At 41.1% G+C, this 20,947-nt stretch overlaps 1 protein-coding gene across 1 annotated transcript; it reads right to left on the minus strand.

The window, feature by feature from the left end:
* Nucleotides 1–2,376: 2,376 nt before the first annotated feature.
* Nucleotides 2,377–20,659, minus strand: LOC145659468 (NLR family CARD domain-containing protein 3-like). The gene is made up of 8 exons (XM_081722212.1): nt 20,616–20,659; nt 20,144–20,464; nt 18,328–18,418; nt 17,611–17,815; nt 14,556–16,350; nt 11,874–12,047; nt 4,078–4,324; nt 2,377–2,469 (listed from the first exon to the last, which is right to left on the minus strand). The coding sequence occupies exons 1-8, from the start codon at nt 20,657–20,659 to the stop codon at nt 2,377–2,379; spliced, it is 2,970 nt and encodes a 989-aa protein (XP_081578338.1).
* Nucleotides 20,660–20,947: the final 288 nt, after the last annotated feature.

A 20,947-nucleotide genomic window follows, 5' to 3' on the forward strand; every position in this document is an offset into this window, starting at 1 on the left:
TGTCTGTCTCTCTCTCTCACACACACACACACAATAGTTCTGTCTCTCTCTGTCTCTCTCTCTCACACACAGATAATAGTTCTGTCTCTCTCTCTCTCTCTCTCTCTCTCACACAGATAATAGTTCTGTCTCTCTCTCTCTCACACACAAATAATAGTTCTGTCTCTCTCTCTCTCACACACAAATAATAGTTCTGTCTCTCTCTCTCTCTCTTTCTCTCTCTCTCTCTCTGGCTAACACAGATAATATTTCTGTCTCTCTCTCTGTCTCACACACAGATATTAGTTCTGTCTCTCTCTCACACACACACACACACAGATAATAGTTCTGTCTCTCTCGCTCTCTCACGGATAATAGTTCTGTCTCTCTCTCTCTCTCTCTCTCTCACACGGATAATAGTTCTTTCTCTCTCTCTCTCACACGGATAATAGTTCTGTCTCTGTCTCTCTCTCTCACACAGATAATAGTTCTGTCTCTCTCTCTCTCTCTCTCTCTCTCTCTCTCTCTCACATACAGATAATAGTTCTGTCTCTCTCTCTCTCTCTCTCTCACACACAGATAATAGTTCTGTCTCTCTCTCTCTCTCTCTCTCTCACACGGATAATAGTTCTGTCTCTCTCTCTCTCTCACACGGATAATAGTTCTGTCTCTCTCTCTCTCTCACACAGATAATAGTTCTGTCTCTCTCTCTCTCTCTCTCTCTCTCACATACAGATAATAGTTCTGTCTCTGTCTCTCTCTCTCTCTCTCTCTCACACACAGATAATAGTTCTGTCTCTCTCTCTCTCACACGGATAATAGTTCTGTCTCTCTCTCTCTCTCACACGGATAATAGTTCTGTCTCTCTCTCTCACACACAGATAATAGTTCTGTCTCTGTCTCTCTCTCTCTCTCACATACAGATAATAGTTCTGTCTCTCTCTCTCTCTCTCACACACAGATAATAGTTCTGTCTCTCTCTCTCTCTCTCACACACAGATAATAGTTCTCTCTCTCTCTCTCTCACATACAGATAATAGTTCTGTCTCTCTCTCTCTCACACACAGATAATAGTTCTCTCTCTCTCTCTCTCTCACACATATAGATAATAGTTCTGTCTCTCTCTCACAAACACACAGATAATAGTTCTGTCTCTCTCTCTCTCTCTCACACACACAGGTAAAATTCTGTCTCTCTCTCTTTCTCTCTCTCTCAGATAATAGTTCTGTCTCTCTCTCTCTCTCTCACACACACAAAGATAATAGTTCTGTCTCTCTCTCACAGAGAATAGTTCTGTCTCTCTCTCTCTCACAGATAATAGTTCTGTCTCTCTCTCTCTCTCTCTCTCTCTCTCTCTCTCTCACACAGATTATAGTTCTGTCTCTCTCTCTCTCTCTCTCACACAGATAATATTTCTGTCTCTCTCTCTCACATACACACAGTTATTAGTTCTCTCTCTCTCACACACACAGTTATTAGTTCTGTCTCTCTCTCTTTCTCTCTCTCTCTCTCTCTGTTCCACACACAGATAATAGTTCTGTCTCTCTCTCTCTCTCTCACACACAGAAAAGTTCTGTCTCACACACAGATAATAGTTGTCTCTCTCTGTCTCACACACAGATAATAGTTCTGTCGCTCTCTCTCTGTCTCACACACAGATAATAGTTCTGTAGCTCTTTCTCTCTCTCTCTCGCACAGATAATAGTTCTGTCTCTCTATGTCTCACACAGATAATAATTCTCTCTCTCTCTCTCTCTCTCACACACACACACAGATAATAGTTCTGTCTCTCTCTCACACAAACACACAAAGATAATAGTTCTCGCTCTCTCTCTCCATTTCAGACACACACATCGTTCTGGGCATTGAGAGTTCTGGTAAACTGGGATGTGATGTTGTCACTTCACCTCTCTTTTGTCTCTCTAGTTTGTTGACTGAGAGCGGCGCAGTGTTGATCATGCCTGTGTTTCCTTTTAGCTGTGCTGCCACAGCTACATCTGCCAAAGTCCATCTTTGCACATCATAGTTTCCTAATTTACACACCCTCTACCTGGACATGTCTAATAATCTAGTCTCTCTGTCTGCTGAGGTTCACCTACCCCTGATGTCATGACGTTACTGTCTCAGCTGCCATGGCTCCTCCCACCACCCCATGATGCCCCCTGTTGTAGCCCCCCACACCTCCACCCCACACAGCTACTTCCCCGCTGCCCTTCATGGATGATCTCATACAGGAAGAGTTTCGGTCATGTGCACACCGTCGGGACCAGACTAAGACTTCTAGAAAACCACACTAGACATTAATTGCTTATTGTTCCATATTTCTTTATTTATTTTTCTCCATCTCACTACTTATTCTGCTCCTTATTGTCTATATTCTTACTACTGTAATGTCCGTTATTGTGCAGAGGACCCCACCAGTTTACAGCCCACCAGAACCAGTGCACCGAGGACACTGTCAGTACTGACATCCACACGTCTCTCACACATCTGGAGGACATGGACAGTTATGTTCCAGTGCTGTTCACTGATTACAGCTCAGCAGTCAACACAGTCACCCCAACCAAAATGACTGAAACACTCACCACTGACTCACACCCTCCTTCTGTAAATGGGGGCTGAACTTTCTAACAGACAGAATCAGTCAGTCAGAACTGGCAATGTACATCCAGCACAAGGACTGAGAACTCTGGGACCCCCCAGGACTGTGTGGCCGCCCAGTATAACACCAGCATCATCAAACTGGTTTGACTGATCACTGGATGAGACAGCATACAGGAGGGAGGTGACAGATATGGTGTCATGGTGTCATGACAACAATCTCTCCCTGAATGCAGACAAGACCAAGAAGATGATTGTTGACCCAAGGAGGAAGGAGAAGCAACAGCACACACCACTACAGACAGGAGAGATGGAGGTGAACTCCTTCACCTTCGTGGAGTTCACATCAGTGAGGACCTCACCTGGACCTACAACACACCCCACATCAGTGAGGACATCACCTGGTCCTACAACACACACACCCCACATCAGTGAGGACCTCACCTGGACCTACAACACACACACACCACATCAGTGAGGACATCCCCTGGTCCTACAACACACACACCCCACATCAGTGAAGACCTCACCTGGACCTACAACACACACCCCACATCAGTGAGGACCTCACCTGGACCTACAACACACACACACACCACATCAGTGAGGACCTCACCTGGACCTACAACACACACACCCCACAACAGTGAGGACCTCACCTGGACCTACAACACACACCCCACATCAGTGAGGACCTCACCTGGACCTACAACAAACACCACATCATAAAGAAATCCCAACAGTATCTGCTGTGTCCTCTGTTTATGTACGATACACAGCATGACCTGCAGGTTAACACTCTCCTGACATCAGAACTCTGAAAATGTTCAGCTCTTGTTCACAGTTTTATTGACAACAGGAGGAAACGTGAAACTGAATCACATGAAAGACAAATCAACAACAAGCCAGCCACAACAAGTACCGATATACACAAAACACAATGCAGCAAACTTCACAGAGAATAACATTATCCACCAAATAATGATCTGTGATTACAAATAACAATACAATAAACTACACACAACCACAATGTTTTCAAAAGGTATGAGATGTACGCAGACAACTGCATTAGCACGGCTATGATAACTACAATAACTATAATAACTACAATAACTAGAACTCTTGGAGTTGTATTCTCTCACTCTACGATCGCTACACACATAAACCGACTCGCTGCTACTGACACCCTGTGGTTCAAAAATGAATTACAACTAACCTCAAAAAATGGAACAGAGTTTATAAACTCCTGACAGAACAGCATCTGTACTTCCTGAGGAGGCTGAGGAAATGTAGCATGTCAACTAAAACTCAGCAGTTCCTACAGGAGAATGATGGAGAGCGAACTCACCAGCCACCACAGTATGATATGGGAACTGCACTACTCAGGAATGGAAGACTCAGTTTTCATTATTTTCTCATTCTCACTCTTTCATAAACACACACAGACACCAACACAGAAACACACACACACACACACACACACACACACACACATACACACACACACACATATACACGTAAGCACACACAAACAAACCCACATACGCATGCACACACTAACGTTCCATACCTGAGAGTGTCCAGTCTGCAGTGGGGATCCTCCAGTCTAGAAGAGAGCAGCTTCACTCCTGACTCTCCTGGGTGATTGTACGTCAGGTCCAGTTCTTTCAGGTGGGAGGGGTTTGACCTCAGAGCTGAAGCCAGAGAAGAACAGCCTTCCTCTGTGACCAAACAACCAGACAGTCTGCAGAAAGGAGGGAAACAGGTAGAGAGAGACAGAGAGTGAGATGCACTTCCAGAGCAGCCTGCATGGGGCAGCTAGAGAGGCTGGTAACTGTAGTGGAGGTTCCTCCACTCTCATCTCTCTCTGGCGTCCTCCATGGCAGATGGTTTTGTTCACTCTTCTCCAGATCGCTGCTGTCTGTGTTTATTTTAGCTCTTATTTTATTCAGCCCTTCAGAACTCTAGTGCACTATTAAACTACATCAGAAGAACCCTAAAGCTGGACTTACACTGTGTGATTTCAGTGGTCTTATAAGACTGTTACATGTCAGACTGTATGAGATGATGCCAGTAAAATCTTGGCAGAATTCTACATCTGGCTGTGATAACAGAAGTAATAACACTGTCACATTTATGGACCTGTGACTCAGATAACGTCTAAGGATCCTAAGCGATGCATACTTTTTTTTGGAAGTTGCAAAGCTGATGCCAGACTTTCACAAGTGTTTTCCTCAAGATTACAGATAGCTAGACTGCCAGTAGATACAACAGACATTACAATATACCCTACAGTAGATACAACAGACATTACAATATACCCTACAGTAGATACAACAGATGTCACAATATACCCTACAGCAGATACAACAGACATCACAATATACCCTACAGTAAATACAACAGATATCACAATATACCCTACAGTAAATACAACAGATATCACAATGTACTCTACAGTAGATAAAATTTTACAATATACCCTACAGTAGATACAACAGATATCACAACATACTCCATAGTATATAGTATAGTGGAATTATTTTGTCATTATGGGAATATCTCTGAGAAATAGATATCCAAAATCAGCATATTGTAAATGAGTACATGAATTCCCCTAATGGTAGTATGACTTTAATATGGGATTATTAAACTTCCGCGTGCTGTCTGGACAGCAGAGTCCCTCGCAGTCTTCAAACACAGACTGAAGACACATCTGTTTGTGGAATATTTAAATGACCACTGATCCTGCTCCTATGTTGACTAACTGAAACTCTAGTACTTCTTGTAGGGTGTTTATTACTCTGATGTTGACTGCTCCTGTGTTGTCTAACTCTAGTACTTATTGTTTATTTCTGATGTTGGCTGCTCCTGTGTTGTCTAACTCTAGTACTTATTGTTTACTACTCTGACTGCTCCTATGTTGACTAACTCTAGTACTTGTTTATTACTCTGATGTTGACTGCTCCTGTGTTGACTAACTCTAGTACTTATTGTTTATTGCACTGATTGTCTGTTATAGAGCTTAAATGTATTTTGTACTTCTAGACATTAGCATTGATCCCTGTATTTCAACAGTATTCTAGTTCATTGGTATCTTGCACTCTAACCTACTTTACTGGCTAGGATCTGTTCTATGAGGAAATGACAAAGCACTTTTCTAAGTCGCTCTGGATAAAAGCATCTACCAAATGCTGTAAAAGTAAATATAAATGTACTCTTATGTGGTCATGGAACTGTCTTGGCTTTATGGGACATTTCTGGGAAATAGATATCCAAAATCAACCTGAATGAAATGAGTACATGAATTCACCCAAAGGTATTATTATTTTAATAGGAGTTTATGAAAAATAGTAGAGTGAAATCTGTCCAAACTTACTCTGCTGATACTCTGCAAATTCAGTCTATACAAAATGAGTGCATTATTTCGCCTAAAGGTAGTTTGACTTTAATATGGATTTATGAAGACATTGTACAGTGAGTGTCCAAACTTACTCTGCCAATAGTCAAGGGCTTCTACTCACATGTGGTAGTGGAACTGTTTTTGCATTTTGTTAAAATTCAGAAAAATATGTAAAACTTCAATATAGATTTATTAATGATCTGGTGATGGCCAAGGGCCACCAATCAATTGGCAGTGGAATATTTCAGCCCTGGAGTTCCCCTGCCCTGCACATTTGCCACATTTCACTAGTGATAACCCCTGTTTCAGCTGGCCGTCAAGATCTATAATAACCTTCTGAGAAACATTATGTAGAAAAAGCTTTTCCACAATGCTTATTATGCTGTGTAAATATATTACCAATTGTGTTTAATCTAATTATGCAATTAAACTAGTTCAATCAAATAAACTGTATTTTGTACAAATACGCAAGTCTGTTTCTTTGCTTAGGAAGAGTTAGATTGCTGTGAGCAGCATAATACCGTATAATCGCGCATATAGGCGCATTAATTTAAACCGCGGATGACTTGACCGTGAATCGCTAAAGCGCGGATAGCGTGATCGCGGTTGTAACCTAGTGACCACCTGTAACCTAGTAACCACCTGTAACCTAGTAACCACCTGTAACCTAGCTACAAGGTTTAAATGTGTTTAAACTGATGTAGGGGACATGACTGATTAATACACAGCTGTAGTTCATGAACACCAGATGTTATAAATCACATCCCCGTCAAATCTCCCGTCACACCCTCACCCTCCTCCCTCCTGCTCTCAACTACGTGAAGATCCAACCGCATTTCTCCTAAAGACTGTAACTTGATTGTTGCAAAGACAAGAAGTCCAATCTTGCTTATTGACGGTTTGGTCAAATTGTTGAGACTGTTAGCTGGTTAGATATCTGTGCTGAACAGTAAACACACTAAACAAATCAACATAGCTAGACTTTCTTTGCTAACATTACCTAGTTAGCTGTTATCCATGAATGACGATCAGAGATTCAGTGAAAAACTCACACAGGCTTTGTCTGTCTGTCTTAGTCCATCTACGTTTACTTTTTGTCTGTCCCTTTCTGGTATTTTCCTTTTCTCTTGGAAATCACCATAGCAGCAAATATCCTCCAATTCCAGTTTGACATTTTCTGTCATTTTCATGATCCACTACAGTTCTCTTCACCTCAGTAAGTTAAAACAGCTCCTCTGATGCCATTGGCTACTGTGATGACGTCATTCAATATTCTGCTGGCACGACCCGTCCTACCACATATGTGATTGGATAAAATTACTGTCACTCAAATTGAGAAACTTGTCACTCATATTTTTGTTCCTGTTGGATACAAGTGTTTCTTGGATATTCATGTTATTACTACCTTCATTTTTTTTTCAAATGGTACAATTTAAAAAATTTGTGGACTGTTTTTATTGTACCTTTTGACATTTTTTAATACGTCAACATAGACTTCCTAAAAACAAGGGCAACAATCACAAGGTTATTACTGTATTTCTATACCAAACTGTTTTCTGCCGTTTCGTGTGCTCCCAGTTTTAGTTGAGAAAAATATTAGGAATATTATCTTCACTACATATAATGGTGTTATACTGTTTCTGACCATTTTGGTGCCCTACACACACCCAAACACACCCTGCTGCTACCACACTACAGTTACAGTGAAACTACAAACACTCCATAACTGCAGCCTGATTAGATTTAATAGACAGACTGAACACAGGCATGCTAATAGAACACAGATTTGTACATTCAGTTTCCAGAGTTGGCTCTGTCCTAGAACAACTCCCCCAGGTCATTGTGCCAGTGTTGGGTAGTGTAGTCTATTGTGTGGCTGTGTGTATCAACATAAAATATTGTGGGTGTAGAAGATTACTGTACATTCACTGAGTGGATTTGAGCTTGTTACATCTACTACTGTATTTTCTTTTCCCTCTTCTGGTTTATGTTTAATGAAGACAGATTTGGGGTGGAGCAGGTGTTGGATTTGGTTTTTATTCTGTCTTATACTCCCCATAGAGTCAGATGGCATGTTTGTAGATCTCTATTACTTTTTTGTAATAGTGGTTTGTGCTCAGAATAAAGTGTCTGTTGTGGTCTCTCCCCCTACACTGGCACATAACAGAGATGTATAAAAGGTTGGTATCTCTCTCTAATCATCTGCAGCTGAAATAACCAGCAACTGAAGATGGCTGCTTCCAACACTCCTTTACCATTTATCAAACACTAAGATAATACTGATGATTTTCTTCATAATTTGTGAACCCTAAAGATGGCCATGTTACTATATTGTGTGGGATGTAGCTTGGACACATATTAAAACTGTAGCATAACCATTGTATTAGAGTGTTGCTATGAACAATGCATTAAATAAGAGTTTTACACATTTTTTCCTTTTTTTTTTAACAGAGCAGTGCCTTGACTCTCCCACTATTTGTATTTTATATAATTTCCCTGCAAAACACCTTCACTATTGTTTCTGAACTTCTGAGCCCTCCAGACATCTTGTGGTTTTAACTATTTTCTGTGGTCAGTGTTTGTTCTCCTGTATGGAGGAAGCAGAAAGACAAGGAGCACAGCAAGGGGTCCAGTGAGGAGCACATTCTATCAGTGGTGGTCACACACAGATAATAGTTCTGCCTCTCTAACACACATAAATAAATCTGTCTGTCTCTCTCTCTCTCTATTTCACACACACACAAACTCACAGATAATAGTTCTGTCTCACACTTACAAATAATAGATCTGTCTCTCTCTCTGTCTCTCTCTCTATTTCTCTCTCATACACACACACACACACACACACACAGATAATAGTTCTGTCTCTCCCCCTCTCTCACACACACACACACACACACAAATAATAGTTCTGTCTCTCCCTCACACACACACACACACGTTTCAATTGAGGTGAAGCATTATAAACAGTAAATGAAACATACTTGTGTCAATCTGTGTAATAAATAAGATTTCAAACAGTAGTCATATTGGCCCTGAACTAAACAGTGTGCGGTCTGGTTTACTGTGTATAAACAGTAGTCATATTGGCCCTGAACTAAACAGTGTGAGGTCTGGTTTACTGTGTATAAACAGTAGTCATATTGGCTCTGAACTAAACAGTGTGAGGTCTGGTTTACTGTGTATAAACAGTAGTTATATTGGCCCTGAACTAAACAGTGTGAGGTCTGGTTTACTGTGTATATACAGTAGTCATATTGGCCCTGAACTAAACAGTGCGAGGTCTGGTTTACTGTGTATAAACAGTAGTCATATTGGCTCTGAACTAAACAGTGTGAGGTCTGGTTTACTGTGTATAAACAGTAGTCATGTTGGTCCTGAAATAAACAGTGTGAGGTCTGGTTTACTGTGTATAAACAGTATTCATATTGGCCCTGAACTAAACAGTGTGAGGTCTGGTTTACTGTGTATATACAGTAGTCATATTGGCCCTGAACTAAACAGTGCGAGGTCTGGTTTACTGTGTATAAACAGTAGTCATATTGGCCCTGAACTAAACAGTGTGAGGTCTGGTTTACTGTGTATAAACAGTAGTCATATTGGCCCTGAACTAAACAGTGCGAGGTCTGATTTACTGTGTATAAACAGTAGTCATATTGGTCCTGAACTAAACAGTGTGAGGTCTGGTTTACTGTGTATAAACAGTAATCATATTGGCCCTGAACTAAACAGTGCGAGGTCTGATTTACTGTGTATAAACAGTAGTCATATTGGTCCTGAAATAAACAGTGTGAGGTCTGGTTTACTGTGTATAAACAGTATTCATATTGGCCCTGAACTAAACAGTGTGAGGTCTGGTTTACTGTGTATATACAGTAGTCATATTGGCCCTGAACTAAACAGTGCGAGGTCTGGTTTACTGTGTATAAACAGTAGTCATATTGGCCCTGAACTAAACAGTGTGAGGTCTGGTTTACTGTGTATAAACAGTAGTCATATTGGCCCTGAACTAAACAGTGCGAGGTCTGATTTACTGTGTATAAACAGTAGTCATATTGGTCCTGAACTAAACAGTGTGAGGTCTGGTTTACTGTGTATAAACAGTAATCATATTGGCCCTGAAATAAACAGTGTGAGGTCTGGTTTACTGTGTATATACAGTAGTCATATTGGTCCTGAAATAAACAGTGTGGGGTCTGGTTTACTGTGTATAAACAGTAGTTATATTGGTCCTGAAATAAACAGTGTGGGGTCTGGTTTACTGTGTATAAACAGTAGTTATATTGGTCCTGAACTAAACAGTGTGAGGTCTGGTTTACTGTGTATAAACAGTAGTTATATTGGTCCTGAACTAAACAGTGTGGGGTCTGGTTTACTGTGTATATACAATAGTTATATTGGTCCTGAACTAAACAGTGTGAGGTCTGGTTTAATTCTGTGTGTGGTTATATTTCTACATGTAGTTATATTGCTACATTTGGTTATAATTCTACATGTGATTATAATTCTACGTGTGGTTATATTTCTACGTGTGGTTATAATTCTCAGTGTATCTGAATTATGTAGTATCAAATGATGAATTATGGGTGCAGAAATGTCTGATCTAAAGTTCTGATGTAATACAAAACACCACACACACACACACACACACACACACACACACACACACACACACACACACTTCACTCCTTCTCTCCTCCTAATCTCCTGATTACTGATTACTGTGTCTTGTGTGTCTTTCTTTCTCTCTTGTAATTAAGTCCACAGGTTCACTCGTCCAGTGCTGAACATTGTTCCTCACTAATGTGTTCAGATGTCCTGAGTTTACTGTCAGCTGTCTGCTCAGTTTCTCTCTCTGCTGACTCTATGTCTTCTACCATCACTGTTCTATTTTTGTTTGATGTCTCTGGCTTGATGAAAAAATTAGCAGCCAACATTGAGTCCTAAGTCAAGCTAATATGACGTTAGCGTGAGGTATCTATGTGTAGTAACCAACAATATACTGTAACTTGGCAAGCTTAAGGTTACTAATATTAGCCAGCTACATGTTTCATAAAAACACCTGTGGAGAAAGATCACAGGTTTATCTTAAGGAATAACCAATAAACCTTTCAGGTCTATTGAATGAATATTAACTTGTTGCGTTCTTTCCTCCAGCACAGCTGTCAGTTCAGCTCATCCCAACATGTGTTGAACACACAGTGTAAATCATAATGAGAACAGGGTCTCCCACCCAAAAACACAAGGGAATCGTGTGATTGTAAAAGTGTCCTGTAATGTGTCCAGAACCTCAATGGTTCAGCTTTAAATATTTTAATTAAGATTTTAAGGGCTTTTATTTGCAGAGAGATTAGAATGACTGATGTTTACAGTGTTTCCATACATAAACTACATAAAATCACTCAGTGAAAATCTTACATTAAAACACTTCATTTTACAACACAGCTGTTAGAGTTTCTGAATATATTCATCCTGTAAGACATTTTGCTAAATTTCAGCTCTCAGGTGACCAAAAATGCAGCTTGTGGACAAAATGCCAAAGCGCCTAGTTGAAGCAGCATTGTAATAAATACACCTGCACATGTGGACAAGGACTCATTGGTGTCTTCTCTTTACAATGTTATATTTCTCTTCTAGACTTGAAAATCTGCTCATGCATCACAGATGTAACTCTTTGTCTCCACAGTGTGGTAATTTAATGAAATGCAGTGAGGTTTCAACAGAAAACTATATTTAGAAATATTGAGAGAAGAAAACTTCATAAAAGTGTACATTTCCTTGCATTGCCTTGCCTGGCAATGTTTGTTTAATACTGTACTATAAGGGAGTTCACACTGACCTTTTTAAAATGCCTCTTTATTTACATTCAAAAATAGTCACAGAAACTCACCTGAGAATCTCCAGTTTACAGTGTGAACTCTTCAGTCCAGCACAGAGCTGCTCCACTCCTGAATTCTGCAGGTCATTATTATTCATCTCCAGCTCTCTCAGTGAAGAGTTTTCTGTTTGTAGAACTGATGTGAGAGATTTGCAAGACTCTTCAGTGAGACCACAGCCAGATAGTCTGTAAAAGAGTTAATACATTAAATAATGTAGTTCAGTCAGAGGATCATGAATTAAAAGATCTGAACTGCTAATAAAAATGTAAAGAAGAGCTTGAAAGGTCTGGAACACACTGATACATTTTCAGCCTTTTAATTTTACAAACACAGCAACATTTCAACATTACTGTGTCTTCATCAAAGACAAAATGGACAAAGACATGACAAATAACATTCATTAGCAACCTAAGACAGGTGACCAAATAATGGATGGTTGGTTCATAAGTCAGTGAATGGCAGTTGCCATAATCAGAGTCCAAATATCAAAATATCCCACCCCTAACACCATAACAGTAAACAGAACAACATAGATCTCATTTAATGTTTCACAAATACAACTACACTAATATACAAACAGAAAATATTGTTGGAATCCATGCAGAGTAGTGATTATGGAGAAATAAACACTGCAGTAGTGATTATGGAGGAATAAACACCACAGTATTGATTATGGTGGAATAATCACTGTAGTGTTTTTTATGGAGAAATAAACGCTGCAGTAGTGACTATGGAGTAATGAACACTGTATTATGATTATGGAGGAATGAACATTGCAGTAGTGAATATTAGTGTATGAACATTGCAGTACTAATGATGGTGGGATGAACACTGCAGTAGTGATTATGGAGGAATGAACATTGCAGTAGTGAATATTAGTGTATGAACACTGCAGTACTAATGATGGTGGGATGAACACTGCAGTAGTGATTATGGAGGAATGACAGAATGCAGAGAGCAGAATCTTTTACTAGTGTTTACATTCCTTTGCTCACACTGAGTCATTGATCATGAAACATTCTCCTCTGCCTTTGCTTTTCCCAGTGAGGTCCTGAGTTCTGTCTGTGTGGTGCACCGAGAATCCTGGAGGCTCAATAGCTGAGTCAGGGACCCCATCAGTCAGTCAGGCGTGTGTGAGGCAGAACACATCAGTATGTCAGGTGTGTAAGAGGCAGACCCCGTCAGTCAGTCAGGTGTGTGTGAGGCAGACCCCATCAGTCAGTCAGGTGTGTGTGAGGCAACTATCTCATGTCTGCTGTTGACATGAAATGTGTCCCTGGAGTTTGTCCTTCATGGACTGTATGTGTGCAGTAAAATACTGGGGAGAAGAGGATGGTTCACATGTTTCAGTTGGATCAGAACTGACTCACTTCTCCTGCACTGCTTGTGTGAGGACTCAAGCACATCTGACTTTTTGTACAAAAGAACTGATACGGTCAGTTTCACAACTGTGCTTACATGCATTTGAGTAGAGCCAAATACTAACACTTTCTGAAATTCAAGAAAAAACTTTCAACTGTTCACTCAAATTATGCTGATTATATGATTTGTAAAGAAAAGCATTGTATTAAACTTGAGAGAAATGCAAAACAATCATTTTCACTAGTGGTCTGAGATATTGGTCCCACTGTATGTGAGCAACAGCAGTAACCTGTTACAGTTTTAGGTGAGTGACAGTAGTAACAGCATGAGCTTCTGGGAGACTCACTGCATGCTACACTGATCACACAGAGCTGTGAACGTCACTGCATTTTACACTGATCACACAGAGCTGTGAACGTCACTGAATGCTACACTCATCATTTTACATTTATGGCATTTAGCTGACGCTTTTATCCAAAGCATCTTACAATTATGACTGAGTTCAACTTGAGCAATTGAGGGTTAAGGGGCCCAACAGTGGCAACTCGGCAGTGGTGGGGCTTGAACCAGCAGCCTTCTAATTAAAAGTCAAGTACCTCAATCACACAGCACTGAAGTAGTACTGGAAGCAGTTGCTGTTAATGATGTTAGCTTATTTTGACAAACCTATTTACAACTAGATTATGACAAATTGCCTTGGTAAAATATTTAAACAATGAAAATGTTTCAGATGAAGTCATATTAACACCTACACCTTTATAAAGTGTCTCAGATGTAGTCATATTAACACCTACACCTTTCTAATGTGCCCAATCACCATCATCGGCTCTAAAGAAAACCAATGATAAAGTTTGAAAACTGCCATCAGTGTGAAATATATATATGTGTGTGTGTGTGCATGCATGCGTACACACTGATAGTTCATACTTGAACACTTCTGTATGTTACACCGCAGCACATTTTCTGTCTGTTTCACTAAGAGTGTGAACTATAAACACTGTTGACCACTGTTGTAAATGTAGGACCATTCTCAACACACAGACACACAACTACCCATGACATCAAATATCATTTAACCATCATTAATACATTTAGACTAATGAATCACTGGACAGTGTTACTACATTCCAATGTTCCACAACTTTATGGTTTAACTTAAGCACCTGGTGATGGAGCCTTCAATCACCTACATGTGCTTTAATGTAGGATCTCTCTATCCTTCTCTCTCTAATGTTCTCTCTCACTCTCCTTTTCATTTTTCACAGAAGACCTTCTGAGTCAAGCACATCCAGTGCTACACCCACTGTTCATCTCTAAATGAAAATACTCACATGGCTTTTCTGGATGCTTTGACCACTGGCAGCAGTCTCAGTAGACATTCCTCTGATGGGTCATATTTCCTCAGGTCAAACTCATCCAGGTCCTCTTCTGAGTTCAGCAACACAAACACCAGAGCTGACCACTGAGCAGGAGACAGTCTGGCTCCATGGAAACTACTGTTACCTCCTCTGCTCAGGTATGTTTGGACTTCCTGCACTAGAGAATGATCATTCAGTTCATTCAGACAGTGGAAGAGATTGATGGATTTCTCTGGAGAGGGATTCTCACTGATCTTCTTCTTGATGTACTTGACTGTTTTGTCTCTGCTGTGTGAGCATCTTCCTCTCTTTGTCAGTAGGCCTAGTAAGAGAGTCTCATTGGACTCCAGTGAGAGACCCAGAAGGAAGCGGAGGAAAAGGTCCAGGTGTCCATATTGACTCTGTAAGGCCTTGTCCACTGCACTGTTGAGGAAGACAGACATTGGGGTTTTGACTATTTCAGGGTGTTGCTGTTGTAGCACATTGGTGTTGGTGGAGATGAAGGAAATAAACACATATACAGCAGCCAGAAACTCCTGAACACTCAAATGAACAAAGCTGAACGCCTTCCCCAGCTGTAGCTCAAACTCCTGTCTGAAGATCTGAGTGCACATTCCTGAATACACTGCCATTTCTCTGACATCAATGCCACTGTTTCTCAGGTCTTCCTCATAGAAGATCAGGTTGCCTTTTTCTAGCTGTTGGAAAGCCAGTTTTCCCAGTGCCAAAACATGTTCTCTCATGTGATGTGGGTGAGTGGGACCTTTTTGTCCTTTCATACTTCGTCCATACTTTTGATCCTTGTGTCTGAGCTGAAAGATCAGGAAGTGTGTGAACATCTGAGTCAGAGTCTTGGGGATCTCTCCACTCTCTGCTTCACCCAACATTCTCTCTAAAACAGTGGCTGCAATCCAACAGAAGACTGGAATGTGGCACATGATGTAGAGGCTTTTTGACGACTTCATGTGTGTGATGATTCTATTGGCCAGGCCCTGATCACTGATTCTCTTCCTGAAATACTCCTCTTTCTGTGGTTCACTGAACCCTCTTACCTCTGTTACCTGGTCAACACACTCAGGAGGGATCTGATTGGCTGCTGCTGGCCGAGAGGTTATCCAGAGGAGAGCAGAGTGAAGCAGATTCCCCTTGATAAGGTTTGTCAGCAGCACATCCACTGAGGTTGACTCTGTTACATCCCACAATCTCTCATTGTTCTGGAAATCTAGAGGAAGTCTACACTCATCCAGACCATCAAAGATGAACAGAATTTTGTAGTATGTATAATGTTTAGGTTTTAATTCACATGTTTCTGGGAAAAAGTGATGAAGAAGCTCCACCAGACTGAAATTTTTCTCCTTCAGCAAATTCAGCTCCCTAAAAGGAAGTGGGAATATGAAGAGAACATCTTGATTTATGTTTCCTTCAGACCAGTCCAGTATGAACTTCTGCACAGAGACTGTTTTGCCAATTCCAGCCACTCCTTTAGTCAGCACAGTTCTGATGGCTTTGTCTTGTCCTGGTAAGGGTCTAAAGATGTCACTGCATTTGATGGATGTCTCCTGTGTTGCTGGTTTCCTGGACGCTGCCTCAATCTGTCTCACCTCATGCTCATTATTGACCTCTCCACTCCCTCCCTCTGTGATGTAGATCTCTGTGTAGATCTCATTCAGAAGTGCTGTAGTTCCCTGCTGTGAGATTCCTTCATGAATCTTCTGACATTTGTCCCTCAGTTTGGATTTGAGCTTTCTGTGACAAGCAGGGGCCAGTTCTGATAAAAGAGGAAGACAACAGAACACATGCTAATCTCTTTTAGATTCATTCATAAAAGACTTATTACAGGAGTTACAGGAAAAGAGATAAATAGATTGTTATAAATAGATTGTTTATTCCTGCTAGATTGGGCATGAAACTTCCAGTGGTAAATCTTAGTCAATTCAGGGACTGAGCCTTAAATTTCAAGATTAACAGACATTGTATTATACATTATTTTATTGATAATATTTACTGGTTATCAATAACACCAAATGGTCAGTAGTTAGAAACCAGCTGAGGTTCCACCACACACACTGACTGAGGAGATCTACAACCCAGACTGGACAAGGAGGGGGGGGGGGGGACAACCTGTGATCTGTGAGATAGGACCTGTGTTCCAATGTGATCTGTGAGGTAGGACCTGTGTTCCAATGTGATCTGTGAGATAGGACCTGTGTTCCAATGTGATCTGTGAGGTAGGACCTGTGTTCCAATGTGATCTGTGAGGTAGGACCTGTGTTCCAATGTGATCTGTGAGGTAGGACCTGTGTTCCAATGTGATCTGTGAGGTAGGACCTGTGTTCCAATGTGATCTGTGAGGTAGGACCTGTGTTCTAATGTGATCTGTGAGGTAGGACCTGTGTTCTAATGTGATCTGTGAGGTAGGACCTGTGTTCTAATGTGATCTGTGAGGTAGGACCTGTGTTCTAATGTGATCTGTGAGATAGGACCTGTGTTCTAATGTGATCTGTGAGATAGGACCTGTGTTCTAATCTCAGTTACAAAGAATAAAGTGACACTTTATTTTAAGTGATCCTTTTAACATTAAATAGTGTCTGACCACTTGAACTATTCCACTTGTGAGTAGACTTGATTGCAATTGTATCCAAACTCTCACATGATTCATTCATGAACATATACTTGGATACTTGGGGGGGGGTTGTATGTGGACATAGGAAAAAAAAAAATTAACATCTGCCAGTGATTTGTGGTCAAATCTCATTGGTCAAACTAAATCTCAGCCCTAAAGAATAACAATGGATCCTCAAAACGTCAGCATTCTGCAAACACATGACACATAGTCCAGCAGTTAATGTACTGTACCAACAATCAGAAGGTTGTCAGTTCAAGCCCCACCACTACAAAGTTGCTGCTGTTGGGCACATGAGCAAGACCATTAACCCTCAATTGCTTGAATTGTACTCACAATTGTATTTATTTTCCTTCAATAAAAGCACCTGCTAAATGTAATAATGTTATGACCCAGAACTCTTACTGGTCAGTAGTATGTTAGCAAGGTTTGTCTGGTTCATTTTCCTCAGGACGTGCAGTGTGATCTCCAGCGCCCCCTCTCTGACACTGCTCTGATCCTCCTCATCCTCCACCTGTCTCTCAGTGCATGCTGGGTAATCTGAGCTCAGTAGATTCTTAAAGCTCTTCAGCTCATTCTTCACCAGAGAGATGATTTTGTCCTCCAGCTCCTGAATAAACAGTATCAGTAAAACTAGTGTTATATACAGATCTTTGTAACACAGGATGATCCATTTAACATGAGAGGGCTGAACTGAGTGGGATTGGGTGGTCATGTGGACATTATGGTTTATAAAAGAACATAAGCATCACATTAACTGAGCTGTATCTTAAAGTTTAAATGTTAGTTAATTTTAGAAAGTTAGAATAGTTTGTGAAGTTTGAGTTTTGTTCATTATCAGTTAAATTACAAAAAAAGTAATTAAAGTAAAGTATGAACCAGTAAACCACAGAGTCTCATCATGATCTGTGAACTAAACACACTCTAACGATAAAGACCCTTCCCCCTCACACACACACACACACACACACACACACACACACACACACTTACACACACACACACACTCTAATGATAAAGACCCTTCCCTCCTCACACACACACACACACACACACACACACACTCACACACACACACACACACACACACACACACACACGCACACACACACACACACACACCTTGAACAATGACTCCAGCTTTTCTTTAGAAATGTTTACAGGCTTCTTCTGGTCACTGTGGACAAACAAAACAAAGACTTTAATGGATAATCTACAGTTTATAAACATGAATCCAAGTGAAATTCATGGTGGTGTACATGATGCTGATGATGATGTGATACATGGCTTCAACCCAAACACTGTACTGACAGTAGAGCAGAATAACCAGAGAAGCTTCCCCTGGCCCTCACTCTGGTGATGTAGAATAATGTTTATGTGAATGGTGCTTCACCAGTTACTGGGAAATGAACACAAGAAAATGAACACTGGAACATAAACAATTATATGCACCCCATCCACACAGAGGGCAACAGAACAGAGAGAGAGAGAGAGAGAGAGGTGTAACAGAGCGGCTGTGGGGCAGCAGGCAGGATAATCAGGGGTGAAGCCTGACAGGCTGTGGACACTATCAGATACTGACCAAGAACCAGGGTGAGGGTTAATAAAGAAAGCTGTCTAACAGTTGTGTGTGTGTGTGACATTATTCTACTTTCCAAAGATTGGGTGTATTGTATTTATATTCTGTGTCCCAAACCTGTTATGTAATACTCAGTGTTCATGCTGGAATCCTTCTCTCTGTAATAGATGAGTAAAGTGTTTTCTCTCGTGTAGATGGTGGTGTGATTCTGGAGAGTTTGTCCATCCTGTGACTAAGGGAGATCCTCTGACTCTACACTGTTTACTTCACCCCACTATCACATCACACCTCAGATCTGATTTATATAAAGATGGATCACTCATCCAGACCCAGACTGCAGGAGAAATGACCATCCGTACTGTCTCAAAGTCAGATGAGGGTGTCTACTACTGTAAACACCCAGAGAGAGGAAAATCATCACACAGCTGGGTCTCAGAGGTCAGAAAACAGTGAATTGAAATGTTTCTTAACAACCATTTTAAAAGAGGGAACAGATCAAACATGTAACGAATCATTTTGTGATTCATGTGCTTTGTTCAGTTCCCATGAGTTCAGCTGGTGATTCCTCCTCTCTTGGCCTGGTTGGTTTGGTTGTGGGACTGAGTTTGGTCCTGTTCCTCATCTTACTGACCCTGCTGTGGTGCTACAAAACCAACACAGGTCTGAGATCAGCTGCAGATCATTTATGAATACTTTAAATGTTATGTGTTCATATGATACACATCATGAAACCTGTTTACAGTATTAAACACGTTTCGTTTATTTCCACATTGCCCTGGTGCAGAATCTCTGTGTCACTGTACTGGGAACCAGTCACACATCAATCAGACATCAGATCAGATCCAGAGAGAGTCAGGAAGTGAGGGGTGTCAGTCACACCACTGCACACTGCTCAGACCATGAACCACTAACAACATTCCTTATTAACAAGTAAAGCTTTAACTTCTCTAAGCCAATTTAACTCATCTTTTCATCATCTCTCATCTTTTCATTTTTGTGATTTGTTCCATACTGTGTCCAATAATCTTTCAGTTTGGTAGTTACGATTTATTTTTCTTTTAAAGCCAAAAACTGCCCACATATATGACACAGATGTTAGGGTTTCTAAAGATCAAATCATTCTTTAAAAACATTTTTTGACTTCTTCTTTTGTGATGGTTTTGAGCAGTAGGAGATGGGAAATGATTCTTGCAGATTGTGTCAGTGAGGCTGTACCATCTTTGTGGTTAGAAAGGTGAAGGAATGTTTCTTCCCTCTGACATTGTGTGGTATGGCTGGGGGTCTCCAGTACCACAGACTCCACAATAAAGTTACATGCCTGGCTGGAGTTAACTGATATGGGATACTAGCTAAACTTACCCTTTCTGCAATGTCTCTATTACCCCAGTCTGTCTGCGTCCCGTGTGGTTCTTTATTGCCCCGGTCAGTCTGCGTCCCGTGTGGTTCTTTATTGCCCCGGTCGGTCTGCGTCCCGTGTGGTTCTTTATTGCCCCGGTCGGTCTGCGTCCCGTGTGGTTCTTTATTGCCCCGGTCGGTCTGCGTCCCGTGTGGTTCTTTATTGCCCCGGTCTGTCTGCGTCCCGTGTGGTTCTTTATTGCCCCGGTCTGTCTGCGTCCCGTGTGGTTCTTTATTGCCCCGGTCTGTCTGCGTCCCGTGTGTTTCTTTATTGCCCCGGTCTGTCTGCGTCCCGTGTGGTTCTTTATTACCCCAGTCTGTCTGTGTCCTGTGTGGTTCTTTATTACCCCAGTCTGTCTGTGTCCTGTGTGGTTCTTTATTATCCCAGTCGGTCTAATAAATGTCCTCAGCAATTGTATCCTGACGTCTCATCTACCTGCATGTAACAGTTTCTAAAACTAATATCACCAGATCCACCATTACTTTATTATAGTGTCAGTCTCACAGAACTGGACTGTCCCACCTGTTCAGGTAAGCAGGACCTCCTAGATGGACCCAAACACATATGAGGTGAAACAGGGACAACTGAACAGGAAACCACACAACTGAGAGGGTTTGACCTGAAGGAGTGGGTGAGCAAGACCACACTGTTCTACCCCCTACACTACTGGGAAGAAGGAGTGAAGGGAAATGAAAACAGAACAAAAGACACACAACTGTAAGACAGACAACAAACACAGGGACACCTCCTGCTACAGGACATTTCTC

This window comes from Electrophorus electricus, chromosome 1 (assembly GCF_041902795.1).
Source record: "Electrophorus electricus isolate QZ-2024a chromosome 1, ASM4190279v1, whole genome shotgun sequence".
In the NCBI taxonomy this organism is placed as follows: domain Eukaryota; kingdom Metazoa; phylum Chordata; class Actinopteri; order Gymnotiformes; family Gymnotidae; genus Electrophorus; species Electrophorus electricus.

What these genes read in the sequence shown, in the direction of transcription:
- LOC145659468 (XM_081722212.1), bottom strand. Translation starts at nt 20,659, where the DNA reads ATGGTGGATCTGGTGATATTAGTTTTAGAAACTGTTACATGCAG. An exon ending in AAAGCATCCAGAAAAGCCAT is followed by an intron (nt 12,048 to 14,555) that starts GTGAGTATTTTC and finishes ACTCTTTTACAG; the next exon opens with ACTATCTGGCTGTGGTCTCA. An exon ending in GTGTATATGTGTGTGTGTGT is followed by an intron (nt 2,470 to 4,077) that starts GTATGTGTGTGT and finishes CATGTCCTCCAG; the next exon opens with ATGTGTGAGAGACGTGTGGA.